The sequence below is a fragment of the Petromyzon marinus genome, chromosome 31 (genome assembly GCF_048934315.1).
Source record: "Petromyzon marinus isolate PM22_M1 ecotype Great Lakes invasive population chromosome 31, UKy_Petmar_22M1.pri1.0, whole genome shotgun sequence".
In the NCBI taxonomy this organism is placed as follows: Eukaryota; Metazoa; Chordata; class Hyperoartia; order Petromyzontiformes; family Petromyzontidae; genus Petromyzon; species Petromyzon marinus.
In genome coordinates, this window is record NC_133697.1 from 4,813,564 (window position 1) to 4,831,637 (window position 18,074).

At 50.9% G+C, this 18,074-nt stretch overlaps 1 protein-coding gene across 3 annotated transcripts in view; it reads left to right on the forward strand.

Annotated features, from left to right (window-relative positions):
• The first annotated feature begins 11,619 nt into the window (after positions 1-11,619).
• Positions 11,620-18,074, forward strand: part of LOC116947708 (sprouty-related, EVH1 domain-containing protein 2-like) — a 49,973-nt gene continuing 43,518 nt past the window's right edge. Inside the window, exon 1 of one of the 3 annotated variants that reach the window (XM_032963727.2) lies at positions 11,620-12,232. In XM_032963727.2, the coding sequence (XP_032819618.2) occupies positions 12,207-12,232 (26 nt within the window). In that variant the 5' untranslated portion in view covers positions 11,620-12,206. The remainder of the gene's footprint in view (positions 12,233-18,074) is intronic. The other 2 variants (XM_032963725.2, XM_032963726.2) reach the window with 2 other exon arrangements.

The following is an 18,074-nucleotide window of genomic DNA, read 5'->3' on the forward strand; positions in this document are numbered from 1 at the left end:
CTGGGTGTTCGCGTGCAGGTGCGGTTGTTTTCCACGAAGCGGAGTGTTCAGCGTGCGCGTGCCTACGCGACTGGTTTCGGTGGCGTTTAGCGCTCGCGTACCGGTGCGATTGTTTGCAGTAGGGCTTAGCGCTCGCGTGCCTACGCAACCGTCTTTGGTGGTGTTTAGCGCTCGCGCGCCTGTGTGACGGTGTTGCGGTCGCGTGCCTGCGCGGTCGTCTCTAGCGAGGTAGCGAACTAAGCGCCTGGCGTGCGCGTATTCGCGCGGCTGTTTAAACGGCCCTTTAAATCGGGGCGAAGCGACCGCCCTCCAATCAGCCGCGCGCACACGGCAGATGCCCCTGGCCTCCCACCCCCGACTCCCCGCTCCCTCACGTGTGATTGGAACACGGGGCTCGGCAGGCGGCAGCGTCGTGTTTGTTATTGCCGGGGCTCGTAGAGCGTGTGTACGAGGGAGTCACGCGTCAGCATACCGTACCTATTGGTTTACGTACGGGAATCACGCGTCGGCGCACCGCACCCATTTGTTTACGGGCGGGGCGGAGTCGTGCCTCATACGAGCCACTCATTGAGTCATGCTCACGCGGTCAACAACACAGTCAGGGGCACAGGGGGGTGAGGAAGTGGAGGCCGGTAGCCCGGACCCCACAGAACAGCCGGGGGGTAGTGGGACGAATGGTACGGGGGAGTCGGGGGGCAAACGGCCCCGACAATTCGTTGATGGCGGGGGACGGTAGCCCCCACAGATACAGATCGGGTCTCAGACCATCGGGAGGTAGGTTAGACCTGCCCTGCTGACTGAAACTGACTCGGGTAATTTAGCCTCGGACTCGCTGATAATAAACTGTTGGTGATCAATAAAGCTTGGCGTGTGATTTCTGCGAGGGTGGAACGGATGCATGTTGGTGTGTGTCGTTGTACCCCTGTGTTTGTGCGTGAGTGTGTATTTACCCACGTGTTTGCGCTCGCCCATGCGTGTAGCTCGTGGTTAGCGTGTGCGTGTGGTGAGCGGCGGCGGGCTCGTACAGGGGCACGTGAGATTACTCATACGCCCTTTCGTTTAACGTGTGCGTGAGGCTAACGGGCGGCGTACACGCGAGATTACTCATACGCCCTTTCGTTTAACGTGTGCGTGGGGTGAACGGGCGGCGTACCCGTGCGTTTGTTCATACAGACCTTTAAATAAATCTCCGAGACCCCCCCCCCAACCGGCTGCGCGTGTGCGAGTGACGTCCCTGCCCTCTGACCCCCGACCCCGCGTCCCGCGCGCGCGATTGGTGCGTAGCACGGGAGAGGAGCGACGTCGGATTTCGAGTGAGTGGGTGTGAGTGAGTGTGCGCGGAGATTGTGTGAATTGATCTCAGGTGGCTAAGCGCCAGCCACGAATCATGCCCCGAGGGGCCGCAGCGAAGGGGGGGGGGAAGTCGGTGAGCAGTAACCCTCCCCAGGACACGGAAGAGGGGAGCAGTGGATCCCACGTGAGCGAGGAGCCGGGAGTCAGCCTCCCCGACACTACCAACGATCCAGAATCGGAAAGTTTATTATCTGAGTAAATAACCCATTGAGCTTCACAGCTCTTTTTTTTAAAGGCAAACACGACAGCAGGGGAGGCGGGGGAGGGGGGGTTACAAACGAATTTTTATTATATAAAATATAGATCAATTAAAAACAACACGATCTTACACAACTAGGAGGTACATTCGCACCTGTGTTGTTTCTACCTCGGCAAATGTCTGTGGAAAAGAGGACGGAGATGGCAAGGCGGAGATGGAAGGGGAAGGCGACCCCTAGAGAAAAACACCGCCGCCGCTTGGCAGCTACACGGAACACCTTTGAAGCAAGTTGCGTACGAAATCTAGGAATCGGGAAGAATCGGACAGGCGTCACAAATAATTTATTTGAGCAGATTTCGTAATGGAATGAATAAGTCTGATCAAGGCCGTAGCCATGGAGTCAACATTGGGGGGGGGGGGGACAAATCTTCCAGGGGGTCTGGGGGTCCCCCCCCAGAAAAAAAATCTAACTTGAAAACTCATTTCCTGACATTTCCTGCCTAAAATATAAAATTTTTTTACTAACACATAGGATTAACTTTTTATTTATTTTTTACAATAATGTCTAATAGTGTATTGTATAACATTGCTCTGTTTTTTTTTCTTTTTTACATTTTCTTGTTTCATTGTATGGGATTAATAAAGTACCATGACCATAACCACAATCATATAAACAGAAATCTATTTTATAGCAATATATTGGGGGGGGGGGGTCATTTTGAGCATATATTATAATTACGGCCTTGAGTCTGATAAATAAAGTGCATGTATACATGGGTAATTGCCTTATACATTAATATCACCAAATTTATACAAGGCAATTGCCCAAAGATCTGCACTTTATTTGCCAGATTTTTCAATACCGTTACGGTCTGGCGATACCTAGAGAACAGCATTGACGGAGAACAAGCATCCCCCACCTCAAATTAGCACGGTTGGCTACGTACGGCCCGAAAGAAGTGCATACTTACAGTACACAGTACATATGACAGCAGTCATTTGGACGGAATCAACCGCACACCGAGTGACAGTGGAAGGCAATTCGCGTCGCTACGAGACTTTCTGGAGGGGCTCGCACGTCACGCGGTACACCACCTTTGTGCCGTCATCACGTGCCGCCGTCACGCGGTACGGCACCTTCGTGCCGTCATCACGTGCCGCCGTCACGCGGTACAGCACCTTTCTGCCGTCATCACGTGCCTTCGTCACGCGGTACAGCACCTTCATGCCGTCATCACGTGCCGCCGTCACGCGGTACAGCACCTTCGTGCCGTCATCACGTGCCGCCGTCACGCGGTACAGCACCTTTGTGCCGTCATCACGTGCCGCCGTCACGCGGTACGGCACCTTCGTGCCGTCATCACGTGCCGCCGTCACGCGGTACGGCACCTTCATGCCGTCATCACGTGCCGCCGTCACGCGGTACGGCACCATTGTGCCGTCATCACGTGCCGCCGTCACGCGGTACGGCACCATTGTGCCGTCATCACGTGCCGCCGTCACGCGGTACGGCACCTTTGTGCCGTCATCACGTGCCGCCGTCACGCGGTACAGCACCATCACAGAGTCGCGAACATCAGAGGCGCAACCAAACTATTTCCCCTTTAAAACTGAACTGCTTTCAGATATTCATAAGCTATCAGAAAATAACGTCTTAGATTCAGTCTGGAATGCATGGATGGTGGGTACACTTATAATCTTCCTGAATACACTGTTCCACCATGTATGTGCCAAAACACCGTAGTAGTTCTTCATTTCGCCTGCCATTTTTTGGAATAAAAACCAGGAGTGTATTTTACAGTTTAGGACGTACATTTTCAGTAATTCTGCGAAATAAAGTGGCCAGAAATTATCGTGTGACCATTTATGCTTTTAGATTCGCAAACATTGTATGCAATTGTATCTATTTGTTTTATTTGACCAAGTAAGGCACGCTGAGCTACAGTATGTAAGCTCTTTGTCAGAAGCGATCTGGCTGTCACAAATGATAGCTCAAAGAAGTGGCTTATCACGTGGAAATGTAAAGCAGAACAAATACTCTAGACGTGGAGGGAAAAACCGGAGGACGCGGAGAAAAATCCACGCGACCATGGGGAGAGACACACAAACTCTAAATATACAACAGGCGTCAGGCTCGGGATCGAACCCGCGATCTCCCGTATACCGGGCGAGGTAGCTCGCATCTCGCCACCGTGGCAGCCAGAGGAGGGCCAAGGGGGCAGTCGCCCCCCCCCCCCCTTTAATATGTTTAGGCAGATGTGTTACGTGATTTGAACTCCTTTCGCACCGTACGCAGCCAACCGCGCCAATCGGAGGTTGTGACGGTGAGCGTTTTTTTTTACGAATTAAATTTCTAACAAAGTAGCAATTCGTGATGTATATTTCTATTTTAAACGCGTGCAATATTACACGATGCAAACTTAACTTAGAGCAATTGCAGTTGTTCGTGGAAATGACTGCTCTTGATAGCAAAACATCGTGTCCTCTCTCAAGTGTTGAGCAGGATGCACCACCGCTGTGCATCCCGGTTCTGCGCATCACTGCCGCGTTCTGTCCGTCACGCACGGCACTGCGCCGTCACAGTGCTGCGCATCGCAAATGCCCTGCATCATCACCATCATCACCATCATCACGCTCTTGTGTGGAACACCTTGACCTGAGTGGTGAGTGCAGGGGCACAGGTTTGGGGGGGGGGGGGTAGCCCCCAAGCTACGACTGTGGGTCCCCTCCCCTCGCTCCTCCTTTCACCCGACTGACTTTTACTGAAATAGCCTCGGATGTTTTTAACCCCGTGTACAAAATTACGTAGGCTGTAAAAATATCTATGTCATTTGAGTTGCACCGTGTATTGGGTTTCGAAGAAGGTGGTCGTCTCGCAGTGTCATCTTACTGAGCTGCCATGCCCATCGCATGTCAGCAAACATGCCCACCATCATGCTGTTCCACACCACCGTCATGCTGTTCCACACCACCGTCATGCTGTTCCACACCACCATCATGCTGTTCCACACCACCGTCATGCTGTTCCACACCACCGTCATGCTGTTCCACACCACCATCATGCTGTTCCACACCACCGTCATGCTGTTCCACACCACCACCATGCTGTTCCACACCACCGTCATGCTGTTCCACACCACCGTCATGCTGTTCCACACCACCACCATGCTGTTCCACACCACCGTCATGCTGTTCCACACCACCGTCATGCTGTTCCACACCACCGTCATGCTGTTCCACACCACAACCATGCTGTTCCACACCACCGTCATGCTGTTCCACACCACCATGCTGTTCCCCACCACCGTCATGCTGTTCCACACCACCGTCATACTGTTCGACACCACCGTCATGCTGTTCCACACCACCGTCATGCTGTTCCACACCACCGTCATGCTGTTCCACACCACCATCATGCTGTTCCACACCACCGTCATGCTGTTCCACACCACCGTCATGCTGTTCCACACCACCACCATGCTGTTCCACTCCACCGTCATGCTGTTCCACACCACCGTCATGCTGTTCCACACCAACATCATGCTGTTCCACACCACCGTCATGCTGTTCCACACCACCACCATGCTGTTCCACACCACCGTCATGCTGTTCCACACCACCATCATGCTGTTCCACACCACCGTCATGCTGTTCCACACCACCGTCATGCTGTTCCACACCACCACCATGCTGTTCCACACCACCGTCATGCTGTTCCACACCACCATGCTGTTCCACACCACCGTCATGCTGTTCCACACCACCGTCATGCTGTTCCACACCACCGTCATGCTGTTCCACACCACCGTCATGCTGTTCCACACCACCATCATGCTGTTCCACACCACCGTCATGCTGTTCCACACCACCATCATGCTGTTCCACACCACTATCATGCTGTTCCACACCACCACCATGCTGTTCCACACCACCATCATGATGTTCCACACCACCATCATGCTGTTCCACACCACCGTCATGCTGTTCCACACCACTATCATGCTGTTCCACACCACCACCATGCTGTTCCACACCACCATCATGCTGTTCCACACCACCATCATGCTGTTCCACACCACCACCATGCTGTTCCACACCACCATCATGCTGTTCCACACCACAATCATGCTGTTCCACACCACCATCATGATGTTCCACACCACCATCATGCTGTTCCACACCACCGTCATGCTGTTCCACACCACCGTCATGCTGTTCGACACCACTATCATGATGTTCCACACCACCATCATGCTGTTCCACACCACCGTCATGCTGTTCCACACCACCGTCATGCTGTTCCACACCACCATGCTGTTCCACACCACCATGCTGTTCCACACCACCATCATGCTGTTCTACACCACCGTCATGCTGTTCCACACCACCGTCATGCTGTTCCACACCAATATCATGATGTTCCACACCACCATCATGCTGTTCCACACCACCATCATGCTGTTCTACACCACCATCATGCTGTTCCACACCACCGTCATGCTGTTCCACACTACTATCATGCTGTTCCACACCACCATGCTGTTCCACCCAACTATCATGCTGTTCCACACCACCGTCATGCTGTTCCACACCACCATCATGCTGTTCCACACCACCACCATGCTGTTTCACACCACTATCATGATGTTCCAAACCACCGTCATGCTGTTCCACACCACCATCATGCTGTTCCACACCACCACCATGCTGTTCCACACCACCGTCATGCTGTTCCACACCACCGCCATGCTGTTCCACACCACCATCATGCTGTTCCACACCACCATCATGCTGTTCCACACCACCATCATGATGTTCCACACCACCATCATGCTGTTCCACACCACCATCATGCTGTTCCACACCACCGTCATGCTGTTCCACACTACTATCATGCTGTTCCACACCACCATGCTGTTCCACACCACTATCATGCTGTTCCACACCACCGTCATGCTGTTCCACACCACCATCATGCTGTTCCACACCACCACCATGCTGTTCCACACCACTATCATGATGTTCTACACCACCGTCATGCTGTTCCACACCACCATCATGCTGTTCCACACCACCGTCATGCTGTTCCACACTACTATCATGCTGTTCCACACCACCATGCTGTTCCACCCAACTATCATGCTGTTCCACACCACCGTCATGCTGTTCCACACCACCATCATGCTGTTCCACACCACCATCATGCTGTTCCACACCACCGTCATGCTGTTCCACACTACTATCATGCTGTTCCACACCACCATGCTGTTCCACACCACTATCATGCTGTTCCACACCACCGTCATGCTGTTCCACACCACCATCATGCTGTTCCACACCACCACCATGCTGTTCCACACCACTATCATGATGTTCTACACCACCGTCATGCTGTTCCACACCACCATCATGCTGTTCCACACCACCACCATGCTGTTTCACACCACCGTCATGCTGTTCCACACCACCGCCATGCTGTTCCACACCACCATCATGCTGTTCCACACCACCATCATGCTGTTCCACACCACCGTCATGCTGTTCCACACCACCATCATGCTGTTCCACACCACCATCATGCTGTTCTACACCACCACCATGCTGTTCCACACCACCATCATGCTGTTCTACACCACCATCATGCTGTTCCACACCACCGTCATGCTGTTACACACTACTATCATGCTGTTCCACACCACCATGCTGTTCCACACCACTATCATGCTGTTCCACACCACCGTCATGCTGTTCCACACCACCATCATGCTGTTCCACACCACCACCATGCTGTCTCACACCACTATCATGATGTTCCAAACCACCGTCATGTTGTTCCACACCACCATAATGCTGTTCCACACCACCACCATGCTGTTCCACACCACCGTCATGCTGTTCCACACCACCGCCATGCTGTTCCACACCACCATCATGCTGTTCCACACCACCATCATGATGTTCCACACCACCATCATGCTGTTCCACACCACCATCATGCTGTTCCACACCACCGTCATGCTGTTCCACACTACTATCATGCTGTTCCACACCACCATGTTGTTACACACCACTATCATGCTGTTCCACACCACCGTCATGCTGTTCCACACCACCATCATGCTGTTCCACACCACCACGATGCTGTTGCACACCACTATCATGATGTTCCACACCACCGTCATGCTGTTCCACACCACCATCATGCTGTTCCACACCACCACCATGCTGTTCTACACCACCGTCATCCTGTTCCACACCACCGCCATGCTGTTCCACACCACCATCATGCTGTTCCACACCACCATCATGCTGTTCCACACCACCGTCATGCTGTTCCACACCACCATCATACTGTTCCACACCACCATCATGCTGTTCTACACCACCACCATGCTGTTCCACACCACCATCATATGGTTCCACATCTATCTCCTTGACCTCTACATCACCATGCTGTTCCACGCTATCACCCTCGCCGGGACCATCAACACTTTGTTACCGTTTCCACAGCAGACCAAGCCGAGGCATATTTCTCGCTCAGGAACATGTTTCGCGCGGTTAGCTGCGTCCAGTGCGAAAGAAGTTCAACATATGAGAATAGAAACTTGATTTGACGCTTTCGTGACTGCAGGAATTACTCTTTGGTTCTTTGAGTAAAGTGACGTAGAGAGAAAATAAATTAAATAATAGAATACGACGTTTCGATCGCGACACAAGCGACCGTCATCAGGTAGAACTAAATTTGAGAGAGAGACAAAACACAGACACGGAGACACACAGACAGACACACAAGCAGAGAGAGAGAGAACACAGAGACACACACACAGAGAGACACACAACATAGACACACAGAGACTCAATGCCTCTGTGTCGAGGCCTTAAATAGCGACAGAAGGGGGTGGGGCAGAGAGAGAGGTGGGTCTGCTGGAGCAGAGAAATTAGCATGTCAACGAGAGAGCTCTGTGGAAATTCACCCCGACGTGGCTGAAGGAGAGAAAGAGCGAATGGACCAATGAGAGCCTGGTACATTTTAGAGAGAGAAATTGGCAGTTTGAGAAAACAAACTGAGCAAATTTTGGAGAAATGTAATGCAATGCAACACAGAGAGTCGGCTAACACACAGTTAACGCATAGCCTGGTCGATTACGTTTCTTCCAAAGATTGCTAAATTAGAAGTGTGACATTTGAGAGAGACAAAAACACAGACACGGAGACACAGACACGGAGACACATAGACATACACACAAGCAGAGAGAGAAAACACAGAGGCACACACACACAGAGAAAACACACTTAAATCCTCCGCGTAGAGGTGGTTCAAACTTTATTTGAAGCTTTCTAGAATGCAGGAATTACTCTTTAGTTCTCTCTACCGCCCCCCCCCCCCCTCTATATTTAAAGCCTCGACACAGAGGCGTTGTTTCTCTGTGTGCCTATGTGTGCGTCTCTCCCTGCTTGTGTGTCTGTGTTATCTCTCTCTGCTTGTCTGTTTATGTGTACCTGATGACGATTGCTCGTGTTGCAATCGAAACGTCGTATTCCATTATAAAATTTATTTCCTGCAGTCACGAAAGCTTCAAATCAAGTTTGAACCACCTCTACGGGGAGTATTTAGGTATGTTTTCTCTCTCTGTGTGTCTCTGTGTTGTCTCTCTCTGCTTGTGTGTCTGTCTGTGTGTCTCCGTGTCTGTGTTTTGTCTCGCTCTCTCTCAAATTTAGTTCTACCTGATGACGATTGCTTGTGTTGCAATCGAAACGTCGTATTCTATTATTTAATTTATTTTCTTTCTATATGAGAATAGGTTTTCCCCTTTTTTCTGGCAACAAAACAGGTGTTAAGATGTAAAAACACCAAACTGAAACCTTTTGCAAGCAATCATGTGTGCATTAACCACAATACTTGTGCTCAGAATGCAAACAAAAAACATACTCTGATAATATATTGGCATTGTCTTTGAAACTGATTGGTCCACACCATAGACAGCTTTCTTTTGAGCCTCATCTCAAACGGTGTTGTGGCTAATGCAGACATGATTCCTTGTAAAAGGTTTAAGTTTGGTGTTTTAACATCTCAACACCTGTTTTGTTGCCAGTAAAAAGGGGAAACCCTATTCTCATATTTTGGTACTGGCAAGGAGATCCCATAATGTAGAAGTTCAACATACATATTGAAAACTGCAGCTTACCGTAACCGAGTTATAAACGCTACACCGTGAGATCTCGGTACAATCGATTCATACATCCGGAAACATCGAATGGCCATTATTCTGGAGAGGTGGCAACCCAAGCACCCATCACACGAGCCAGCCAATATAACCATCACGCTGCCCTGGAGTTCATCACACGTGCGGTGTGGCTCCCCCTGGTGGCTGGCCTAGGTTGTGCACTCAGTGGCTGTGGTGGTGGAGGGGGGGGGGGCTTAGTGGTGGCTGTGGTTGTTAGAGGAAGTGGAGGGGGAGGGGTTGGGGGGGGGGTCTAATTTCAGGAGCTGGGTTAATTGACAGGAAATAAATAAATACCACACACACACGCGTACATACCCCTGGCAGAGTTGTAACCGCTTACAGATGTTTGTGTGTATTGTGTTGCGTGCTGCTGCGAAGGTTACAGCTGTGGCGTTTATGGTGAAGTTATATTTTTTTGTTTCACCCTTTGGCAGCCATCGGTGTGTTCCTGAGCTTAACTATCAACAAGAACCAATGTGCCACGAGGGTGTTCCCTCGGATAAAAATGACTGCACTCTGAGAAGTCCCCAGGCGTTATGTGCGCAATATAACATCTCGCTACGGTGGCGAGATGTTAATTACCTCGCCGGGTATACAGGAGGTCGTGGGTTCGATCCCGACCCTGACGACAGCTGTATATTTGGAGCTTGCGTGTCTCTCTCCCCGTGGTCGCGTGGATTTTTCTTCGGGGCCCCCCTCCGCATGTAGAATCAACGTGACGCTTTTCGAGTATTTGGCTGCAATACATTTCCACGTGACAAGCCACTTTGTTGAACTCTCAAGATATGTTTTGCTCAGTGGGCCTTACTTGTAAAATAAATAAATAAAAGTTTAGCTTAATAAATTGGAGCACGTTATTATAACATTATAACTATCTGTAACACCAGTGGTGTAGCTATACAGTGTGTAGGCGGTGCAACTGCACAGACGGAGGCCCACAGAGGGGCCCGATTGGACAAGATGGGAGGGCCCACGACAGCCACACTGCGGCCACTGATGATCACCGTCCCGTGCTGCTGACGTGTTCAGAATAGATCTTGATCTTGTTGGGTAAATATTTTAATGTTGACGATGCCGAGGCTGGGGTGAATTCTGGTGACCGCGTGTGCGTAACCAAATCACCCAAGGAAGCCCTCCATCCGATCTCGGCAGCGTTGTGGGCCTGGCGAGTGCTGAGAACGGGAGACCCTGGACCCCACGCATCACAGTGGCTGTGGGGGGGGCGACGTTGCTGGCAGCAGAGGGCAGTGCAGAAAGATCCACCGCTGTGCTGGACGCCTACGCTCCCCCCGGCGACGTCGCCGATCCGCACTGACCAGCGTGAAGTATCGGAACATATCGCACACAACCCGCACGGCGTGGGGAGGTCCCTCATCCAGCAGTGGATTGACAAAACGGACACATCAGTGTCAATTTTTATTTTCTTGACAGCCTGAAATTCCACACTGCACGGTATTGCGAGACTATATAAGATGCCCCGAGTGGAGACCCTTTTTTTGCCCAAAATAATAATTAGAACATCATCCTCCACATACACAACCATCTAACCCTCTCAACGCGTGGACCACCACCACCAATACTCTACGACCACTCTCCACCACCATCACCAAACATCACCTTCTCCCAGCATCATCTTACTCCACCGTCATCCTCTACAACCACCATAAACCCGTCTCCATCACCACCAGCACCCACTTCCACCATCCGTGTCCACCACGACAAAATCCTCCACCCTCCATCACGTCAACACTCCACCACGCACCATCACCTCCCACCATCAAACCCTCCTCCTCCGCTATCATCAGCCAGGCCCGCGGGGAGGGGACCCCGGGAGGGAGACACGGGGCAGGCGGGGGGAGTGAGCGAGAGAGAGGCAGGGAGAGAGGCAGGGAGCGTGCTGGCTGTGAGATCTCCGCTCGCCACTTCCGTCCTCCGCGCTCTCACCCCTCCTCCCGCATCCCTCCCTCCGCTTCTTCCTTCCTTTTTTTTTCCTTCCCTCGGTCCTTCCTCGCGTCCTTCGTGCAGCCCGAGGAGCGGCAAGATGGAGCATACGGCCAGCGCGACTACATCAGCAGCGGCGGCGGCGGCGGCATCATCATCAGCAGCAGCATCAGCAGCAACAACAACAACAGCGTGAAGGAAGAGACGCGGGCAGAGCAGTAGCAGCAGATCAACAACATAGCAACACAGCGGACAGCAAGGCAACCCGGATAGTCGTGCCTGTGTCCTCCAGCCGTGAGCTCGGAGGCGGGGAGACCGACACCTGCACTCCTCCTCACCATCAACCTCCTCATCCTCGTCATCATCTGGCCGTGGAGGCCGAGAGAGAGAGGCAGAGGCAGAGAGAGAGAGAGGCGAGCGAGGCGGCCAGCTCCGAGCCAGCCCCGCCGGGCGTCCCCGAGAAGATGAGAGCCGCGGCCGCGTGAAACATGAGCGAAGAGCTTCATCCAGATGAGTGAGTGGATGTGAGCACCATCACCACACAATCATCACCACCATCATCATCACACCATCACCAGCATCAGCTTTACCGTCAGCGGCTGTTCGTCACACCGCTACCTTTTGACCGACTGTCGCCACCAGTCGGACATCACCCACGTTGTCACATCACCACCATCACCACCACCACCACCACTTTTCCATCAGCACCGTCACCTTATTTTAACGTTACCGTTGCACGAATTTCTACCGTGCATTATTATTAACCGTCGGCCATCACTGTCACATCATCATCACATGACTGTTGTACCATCACTACCTTTGCAATTTCGTAATAGTATTATGACCATCGCTACCAAATTCACATCACCACCACCACCCCCATCATCAAACCACCACTACCATCTTTACGCAGCCACCTTCATTCACATCGTCACCAACACCACCCCCACCATCAGCAGCTTTACATCACCAATTCCACATCATCGTTACCACCTTCACACACCACTGTCATTGTTGCCACCGCCACCATCTCATCACTGCTAATATCATTCCTATTTTTGTCGTTTATTTTCGCCGGAATTCGCGACATTCTACGCCGCACGAGTTTCTACTACTGTCGTCGCTGTTTTGTTATCGCTGTTGGTGGTGATGGACGTGATGGTGGTGGTGGTGGTGATGGACGTGATGGTGGTGGTGGTGATGGACGTGATGGTGATGTTGGTACTGCTGCTGCTGCTGGCGTGGTCGTTGTTAGTGATGGTAATCATGGTGGTGGTTAACGTTGCTGATGATGGTGGCGGTGGTTGTTGCGGGGAAGATCCATCTTTTCACGATGGTCTTGGTGTCGTTGGTGATGGTGTATGCTCGAGTATAACTGCTGGTGGTGCTGGTGGTGATGGTTGTTGGTGTGATGGAACCCGTACCGTGCGCGCCTCAACCGTGGAAGGAGAATTCGTGATGGTTGCGAGGTTCTTTTCCTGATGATGATGGTGCCGTACTCTTGTGGCTGTGGTGGTGGTGAGGGAGTCATTCACAATTCTTGGTGTCGTTACGTCTGCCGTTACTGCTGTTTCCAGCTGATGGTATAGATGTTGCTGAGGGAATTGGGAGGTCGTGATGATGATGATGGTGGCGGCGGTGATGTTAGCTTTTGCTGCTGGCGATGGTATGGATGTTGCTCCGACTCCTGGTGATATTTGCTGATGGAGATCGTGCTGTGACGGTGTTTTACTCCTACTTCTGCCGAGGGATCATGATGGCTATTGACGCTGCTGCTGGTAACGTTGCTGGTGGCGGCATATGCTGCTGCTGGATGTGGATAACCGATCATCAATCACACGGGTGTTAATAATGTCAGCCCGTGATGGTATCGCTTTGCTGGCGATGTTCATGGTAAGAGTCTGTATTGCACGAGGGAATTGTGATGGCGATGGCATTTTGCCGGTGCTGTTTGATGATGATGATGGTTGTTGTTGTTGTTGATGGTGGCGGTGTGAAGCGATGGGGAATCCGTGCGGTGAGCGTCTCGTTGTGAAGGAGAAAATCCGCGGCTCATTCGTGATGGTGTTCGGCGTTGTCGATGGCGCTATTGCTGGTGATGTTGCTGATGATGTTAATGGGGGTTGATTTGATAGATATCCCTGGTGCGTGTAATCTGCTTATGAGGGGGTAAACCGTGGCCACATCCCACGACGAAGATGATGGGTTTTTGTTGATGGTGCTGCTGCTGATGGCAGGAGTGACGATGCAGGTGATGATGGTGGTGGTTATGTGAGACGTAGCCAGCTGATGTGTGAGTGTGTAACCTGAGTCATGATGGGGGAACCATCCTATGGCCACATCGCATGGTGGTCAAGGTTCCACTGCATCTACCGATGCTAGCGACGATGCCAATGGTGGTGGTGGCGGGTGTCGATGCATGGTGTAGCCGATGTCGTCGAGGCGATGTCCGTGCGGTTGCAGGCGTCTGGGTTTGTAGCCTGCGAGAGGGAACCCGTTGGCTCTCGCTCTCTCTCTCTCATTCATGACTGCGCCGCCTTTCTTTTTATTCACAAAAAAAAACCACCCCGAGGCCGCCACCGCCTCCTCCTCGAACTCGGCACAATCGCGGCCGCAGCCGCCGCCGGCACCCCCCCCCCTAGCCCAGGCCGCCACGGACGAGAGGACGAGAGGGAGAGAAAGGGGAAAACAAAAAAAACACCAACATTGCACCTCGCGTGCAACCCCCCCCCCTCCTCCTCCCGACTCAATTACAACACGCGAATAATAATAATGACGGTAATGATAATGATGAACGACGATTGCATCATCGTGCAAATGCAAAACCAAAAAAAATATTTTTTGCGAATAAAAATCGGGCGATGTGGCTGCTGTTGTGGTTGTTGTTGTCGCTGACGGTGGTTGTTGTTGTCGCTGACTGTGGTTGCTTAGTGGCGGTGGATGCCGCGAGAACGCAGCGCGAGAGCGCAGCGCAGCGCAACGCGCGCGCGCCTCGGTGATGAATTAACGTGGCGCTCATTCACAAAACGACGGCGGCCGGGCCCCGGCTTTTGTGAATGCGCGCGGCCGCCGCTCCACGCCCACCGCCGCCGAGCGGCGGGGATTTTTTTTGTGTTGTGTGTGGCCGTGGTGGTTTGTGGGTGAAGGAAGGGGGGAGGGGATCGTGAGGTGGGGAGCGAGGAGAGGAGCTGGATAAGCTGCGGGGAAGGGGGGGGGGCCCGACCGGTGCCCCCCCCCCACCCCACCCCCGAGGGCCCCCCTGGGCCCCCCTGGGCCCCCGGCCGTCGCCCGCTCGCTTCGGGCGCCGCGGAGGCCTGGCCCCGGGCAGCCGCGCGCGCATCCTCGCGCGCGCGCGCGCGAGGAGAGCGGCTCCCATTGGCTGCGCCGCGGTCACGCGGGGTTGTCCATTCATAAAACAGAGGGGCACCGCGCAACGCCGCCGCCGCCGCGGCCTCTATGCAGTTTGTGGTGTTGCTGCTGCTGGTTGTGGTGGTGGTGATGGTGCAATCGTGGTGAAGGTGTCTTGACGATGAATAGATGATTAATAGAGACGGCTTATCATGTAATTATTTCGGGAGCACCACCCACCCACCCAACACTCCTCGCGCCGCACCCCTAACCTGAATTCGGGCGGGGGAAAATATTTTACGGAGTCCACCGTGAATATCGACGGATATTGATTTGCTGAGCTGATGTTGTTTCGTTGCATCGAATAATCATCATGTTTTATTCATACCCACCGCCTTGAGATGCGTTGCATTGGGAGGCACGGCGTAAATAATAAATGTTGATGATGACATTATTCCGTACATTAATATCAATTAATAAGCGAATATTAGTTGAATCTCATCGTCGTCGTGGTTGTAATGATTTTGTTGTTGAGACTGCGCCTCCCAATGCAGTGCATCTCGCGGGGGCATTTGAGACAATGGCGGTGACACGACCCAGCCGTGGGAAAGTTTGCAGAGCGTCGCCGGTTCGAACCCAGCAGGCCCACCCTGGTTACTCCCATAACATACTCTGCCACCATCTGGTGATGTAATTCGCAAAGTGTAGGCTATTGTGTTGCTGGCGTTATTTTAATAAAAAAAAACATTTTTTTGTTAAAGATTATTCTAATAATTTATTTTTCCAAATAAGGCCCACTCTGAGCGATGTAACTCTTTTCATAAGCGACCTGGCTATCACAAATGATAGCTCAACGAAGTGGCTTATCACGTGGAAATGTGTAGCAGCCGAATAAAATAAACGCATGTTTCTAAATGTGGAGGGAATGAGAAAAATCCACACGACCACGGGGCGAACATGCGCAAACTCTAAATATACAGGTGTGAGGGTCAGAATCAAAGCCATGACCTCCTGCATACCGGGCGAAGTAGTTAACATCTCGCCACCACGGCGCTCCTGCAAGTTATTATCTGCAAGTTATTCAATTGGAAAATACTGACCAGTCATTGTCTCCCCCCCCCCCCCCCCAAAGAAAACGTGGCAGGAACCCTCCTGAAAAAGAGTGATGAGGCTTTCCTGGGTGAACAAACAAGCGTAATAATTAGATGAGGACATTGCGGGGAAAACAGTACAATACCGTGTTGACAATATACACGGACAAACGAAAGTATATCATGTAAACACTAAACTGGGCTTGTCAACTTGCTTTCAGTTATTCATTAGCTGTCTGAAAATAACGTCTTAGATTCTGTCTGGAATGTATGGATGGTGGGTACATTTATAATCTTTCTGAGTACACTGTACCACCATGTGTGTGCCAAAACACCATATACCCATTCAGTAATTCTTAATTTCGTTTGCCATTTTTGTAATTAAAAGCAGCGGTGTATTTTACAGTTTAGGAAAATGTTTCAGTTATTCTGCGAAATAAAGTGGGCAGAAATTCTCGTTTGAGAATTGATGCTTTTAGGTTCGCAAATGTCGCATGCAATTTTATAAAAATATATATATCTTACCAGGTAAGGGTCACTGAGCTATATAGTTATTTTTCAGAAGCGACTTGGCCACATTATATTATAGCTCAACGAAGTGGCTCATCATGGTGAAATTTTTAGCAACCAAATACTCGGAACGCATGTTGATTCTAAATGTGGAGGGGAAAACCAGAGGATCCGGGGAAAAATCCACTCGACCACGAGGAGAACATGCAAACTCCAAACATACAGGGGTCAGGGTCTGGATAGAACCCACGACCTCCTGTATACCAGGCGATATTGTAAACATTTCGCATACAAATAAAATTTCCCCGTGTAGACACCCGGAAACAAGGTGACTTCATCATCATTGCCCGCGATTTATTCACGGCGGGATGATGGCTTACCCAAGTCAGGGAAGGCGAACAGGGAAACGTATGCGTACATGATCGTGCTGTATCGTAGAGGGTCGTACGCAAGCACTGCATGGAAACGGGTTGACGTGAACAAATGCGCCACACGCAGAAATATCTGCGACGTGTTAATAGTGTACAAAAAGAGGCCACGTCTTACAACAGATGCAGCCACGTTGGAATGACGGCAATGGCACGAATCAACATAAAATGTTGGGCAATCTAACGCCCATTTTTTTGTGCCATTTTAAAAGTGTCGAAGGGAAAAAAAGAAAAAAAAAAACCCTGAGCCTTGAAGAATCTGTGTGATCGAAACTCGAAACCCACCCCGATCACCGCAGTGGCCCCTATCGTGAGCACGTTTTGATCATTGTAGATTAATCAAAAGTTATTTGTCAAAAAGAAATGCAAAGTGAAGATGGATTAACTTGGACTGGAAATGTTGCCGTGTTTTGTTGTTGAAAATTTTAGGAATGGCATGTGGGGGGGATGTGTGCTCACGTGAGTAACACTAGGTAACTAAATTTTAGTTCCTGGGTAGTAAGTGTTATTTCGTAATTGCTTATGCCTAAAATGTATAGAAAATGGCTATTATTCCCCACAAACTTTGCTTTTGTGACTAGGACAGTGATATTTAGAAATGTACCTATTTTTAGTGAGAAATTTGTGTCTTTTTGTTCAAATAAAGTCAGAAAAAAATAACATATGAATCACAATTAACATGTATTTATATTAAAATAATACAAAAATGACTACCAAAGATTTATAAGTGAGTCGTTTTTCGAGATTTACGATTATTCTGTAAATACCTTCACGAATCAGCCCCCAAATGTAGTCTCCCATCATGTTCTCGTTATACTGTCCTTGGTAGCGGCGTTCAAAGTCCAGTATATCCTGGTGGAAGCGCTCGCCTTGCTCCTCCGAGTATGCTCCCATGTTCTCCTAAAATGTATAAAGATGAGCGTCAAGAATATGGACTTTAAGGGACATCCTACAGCCCATTGTGCCGTAGTTCTCAACC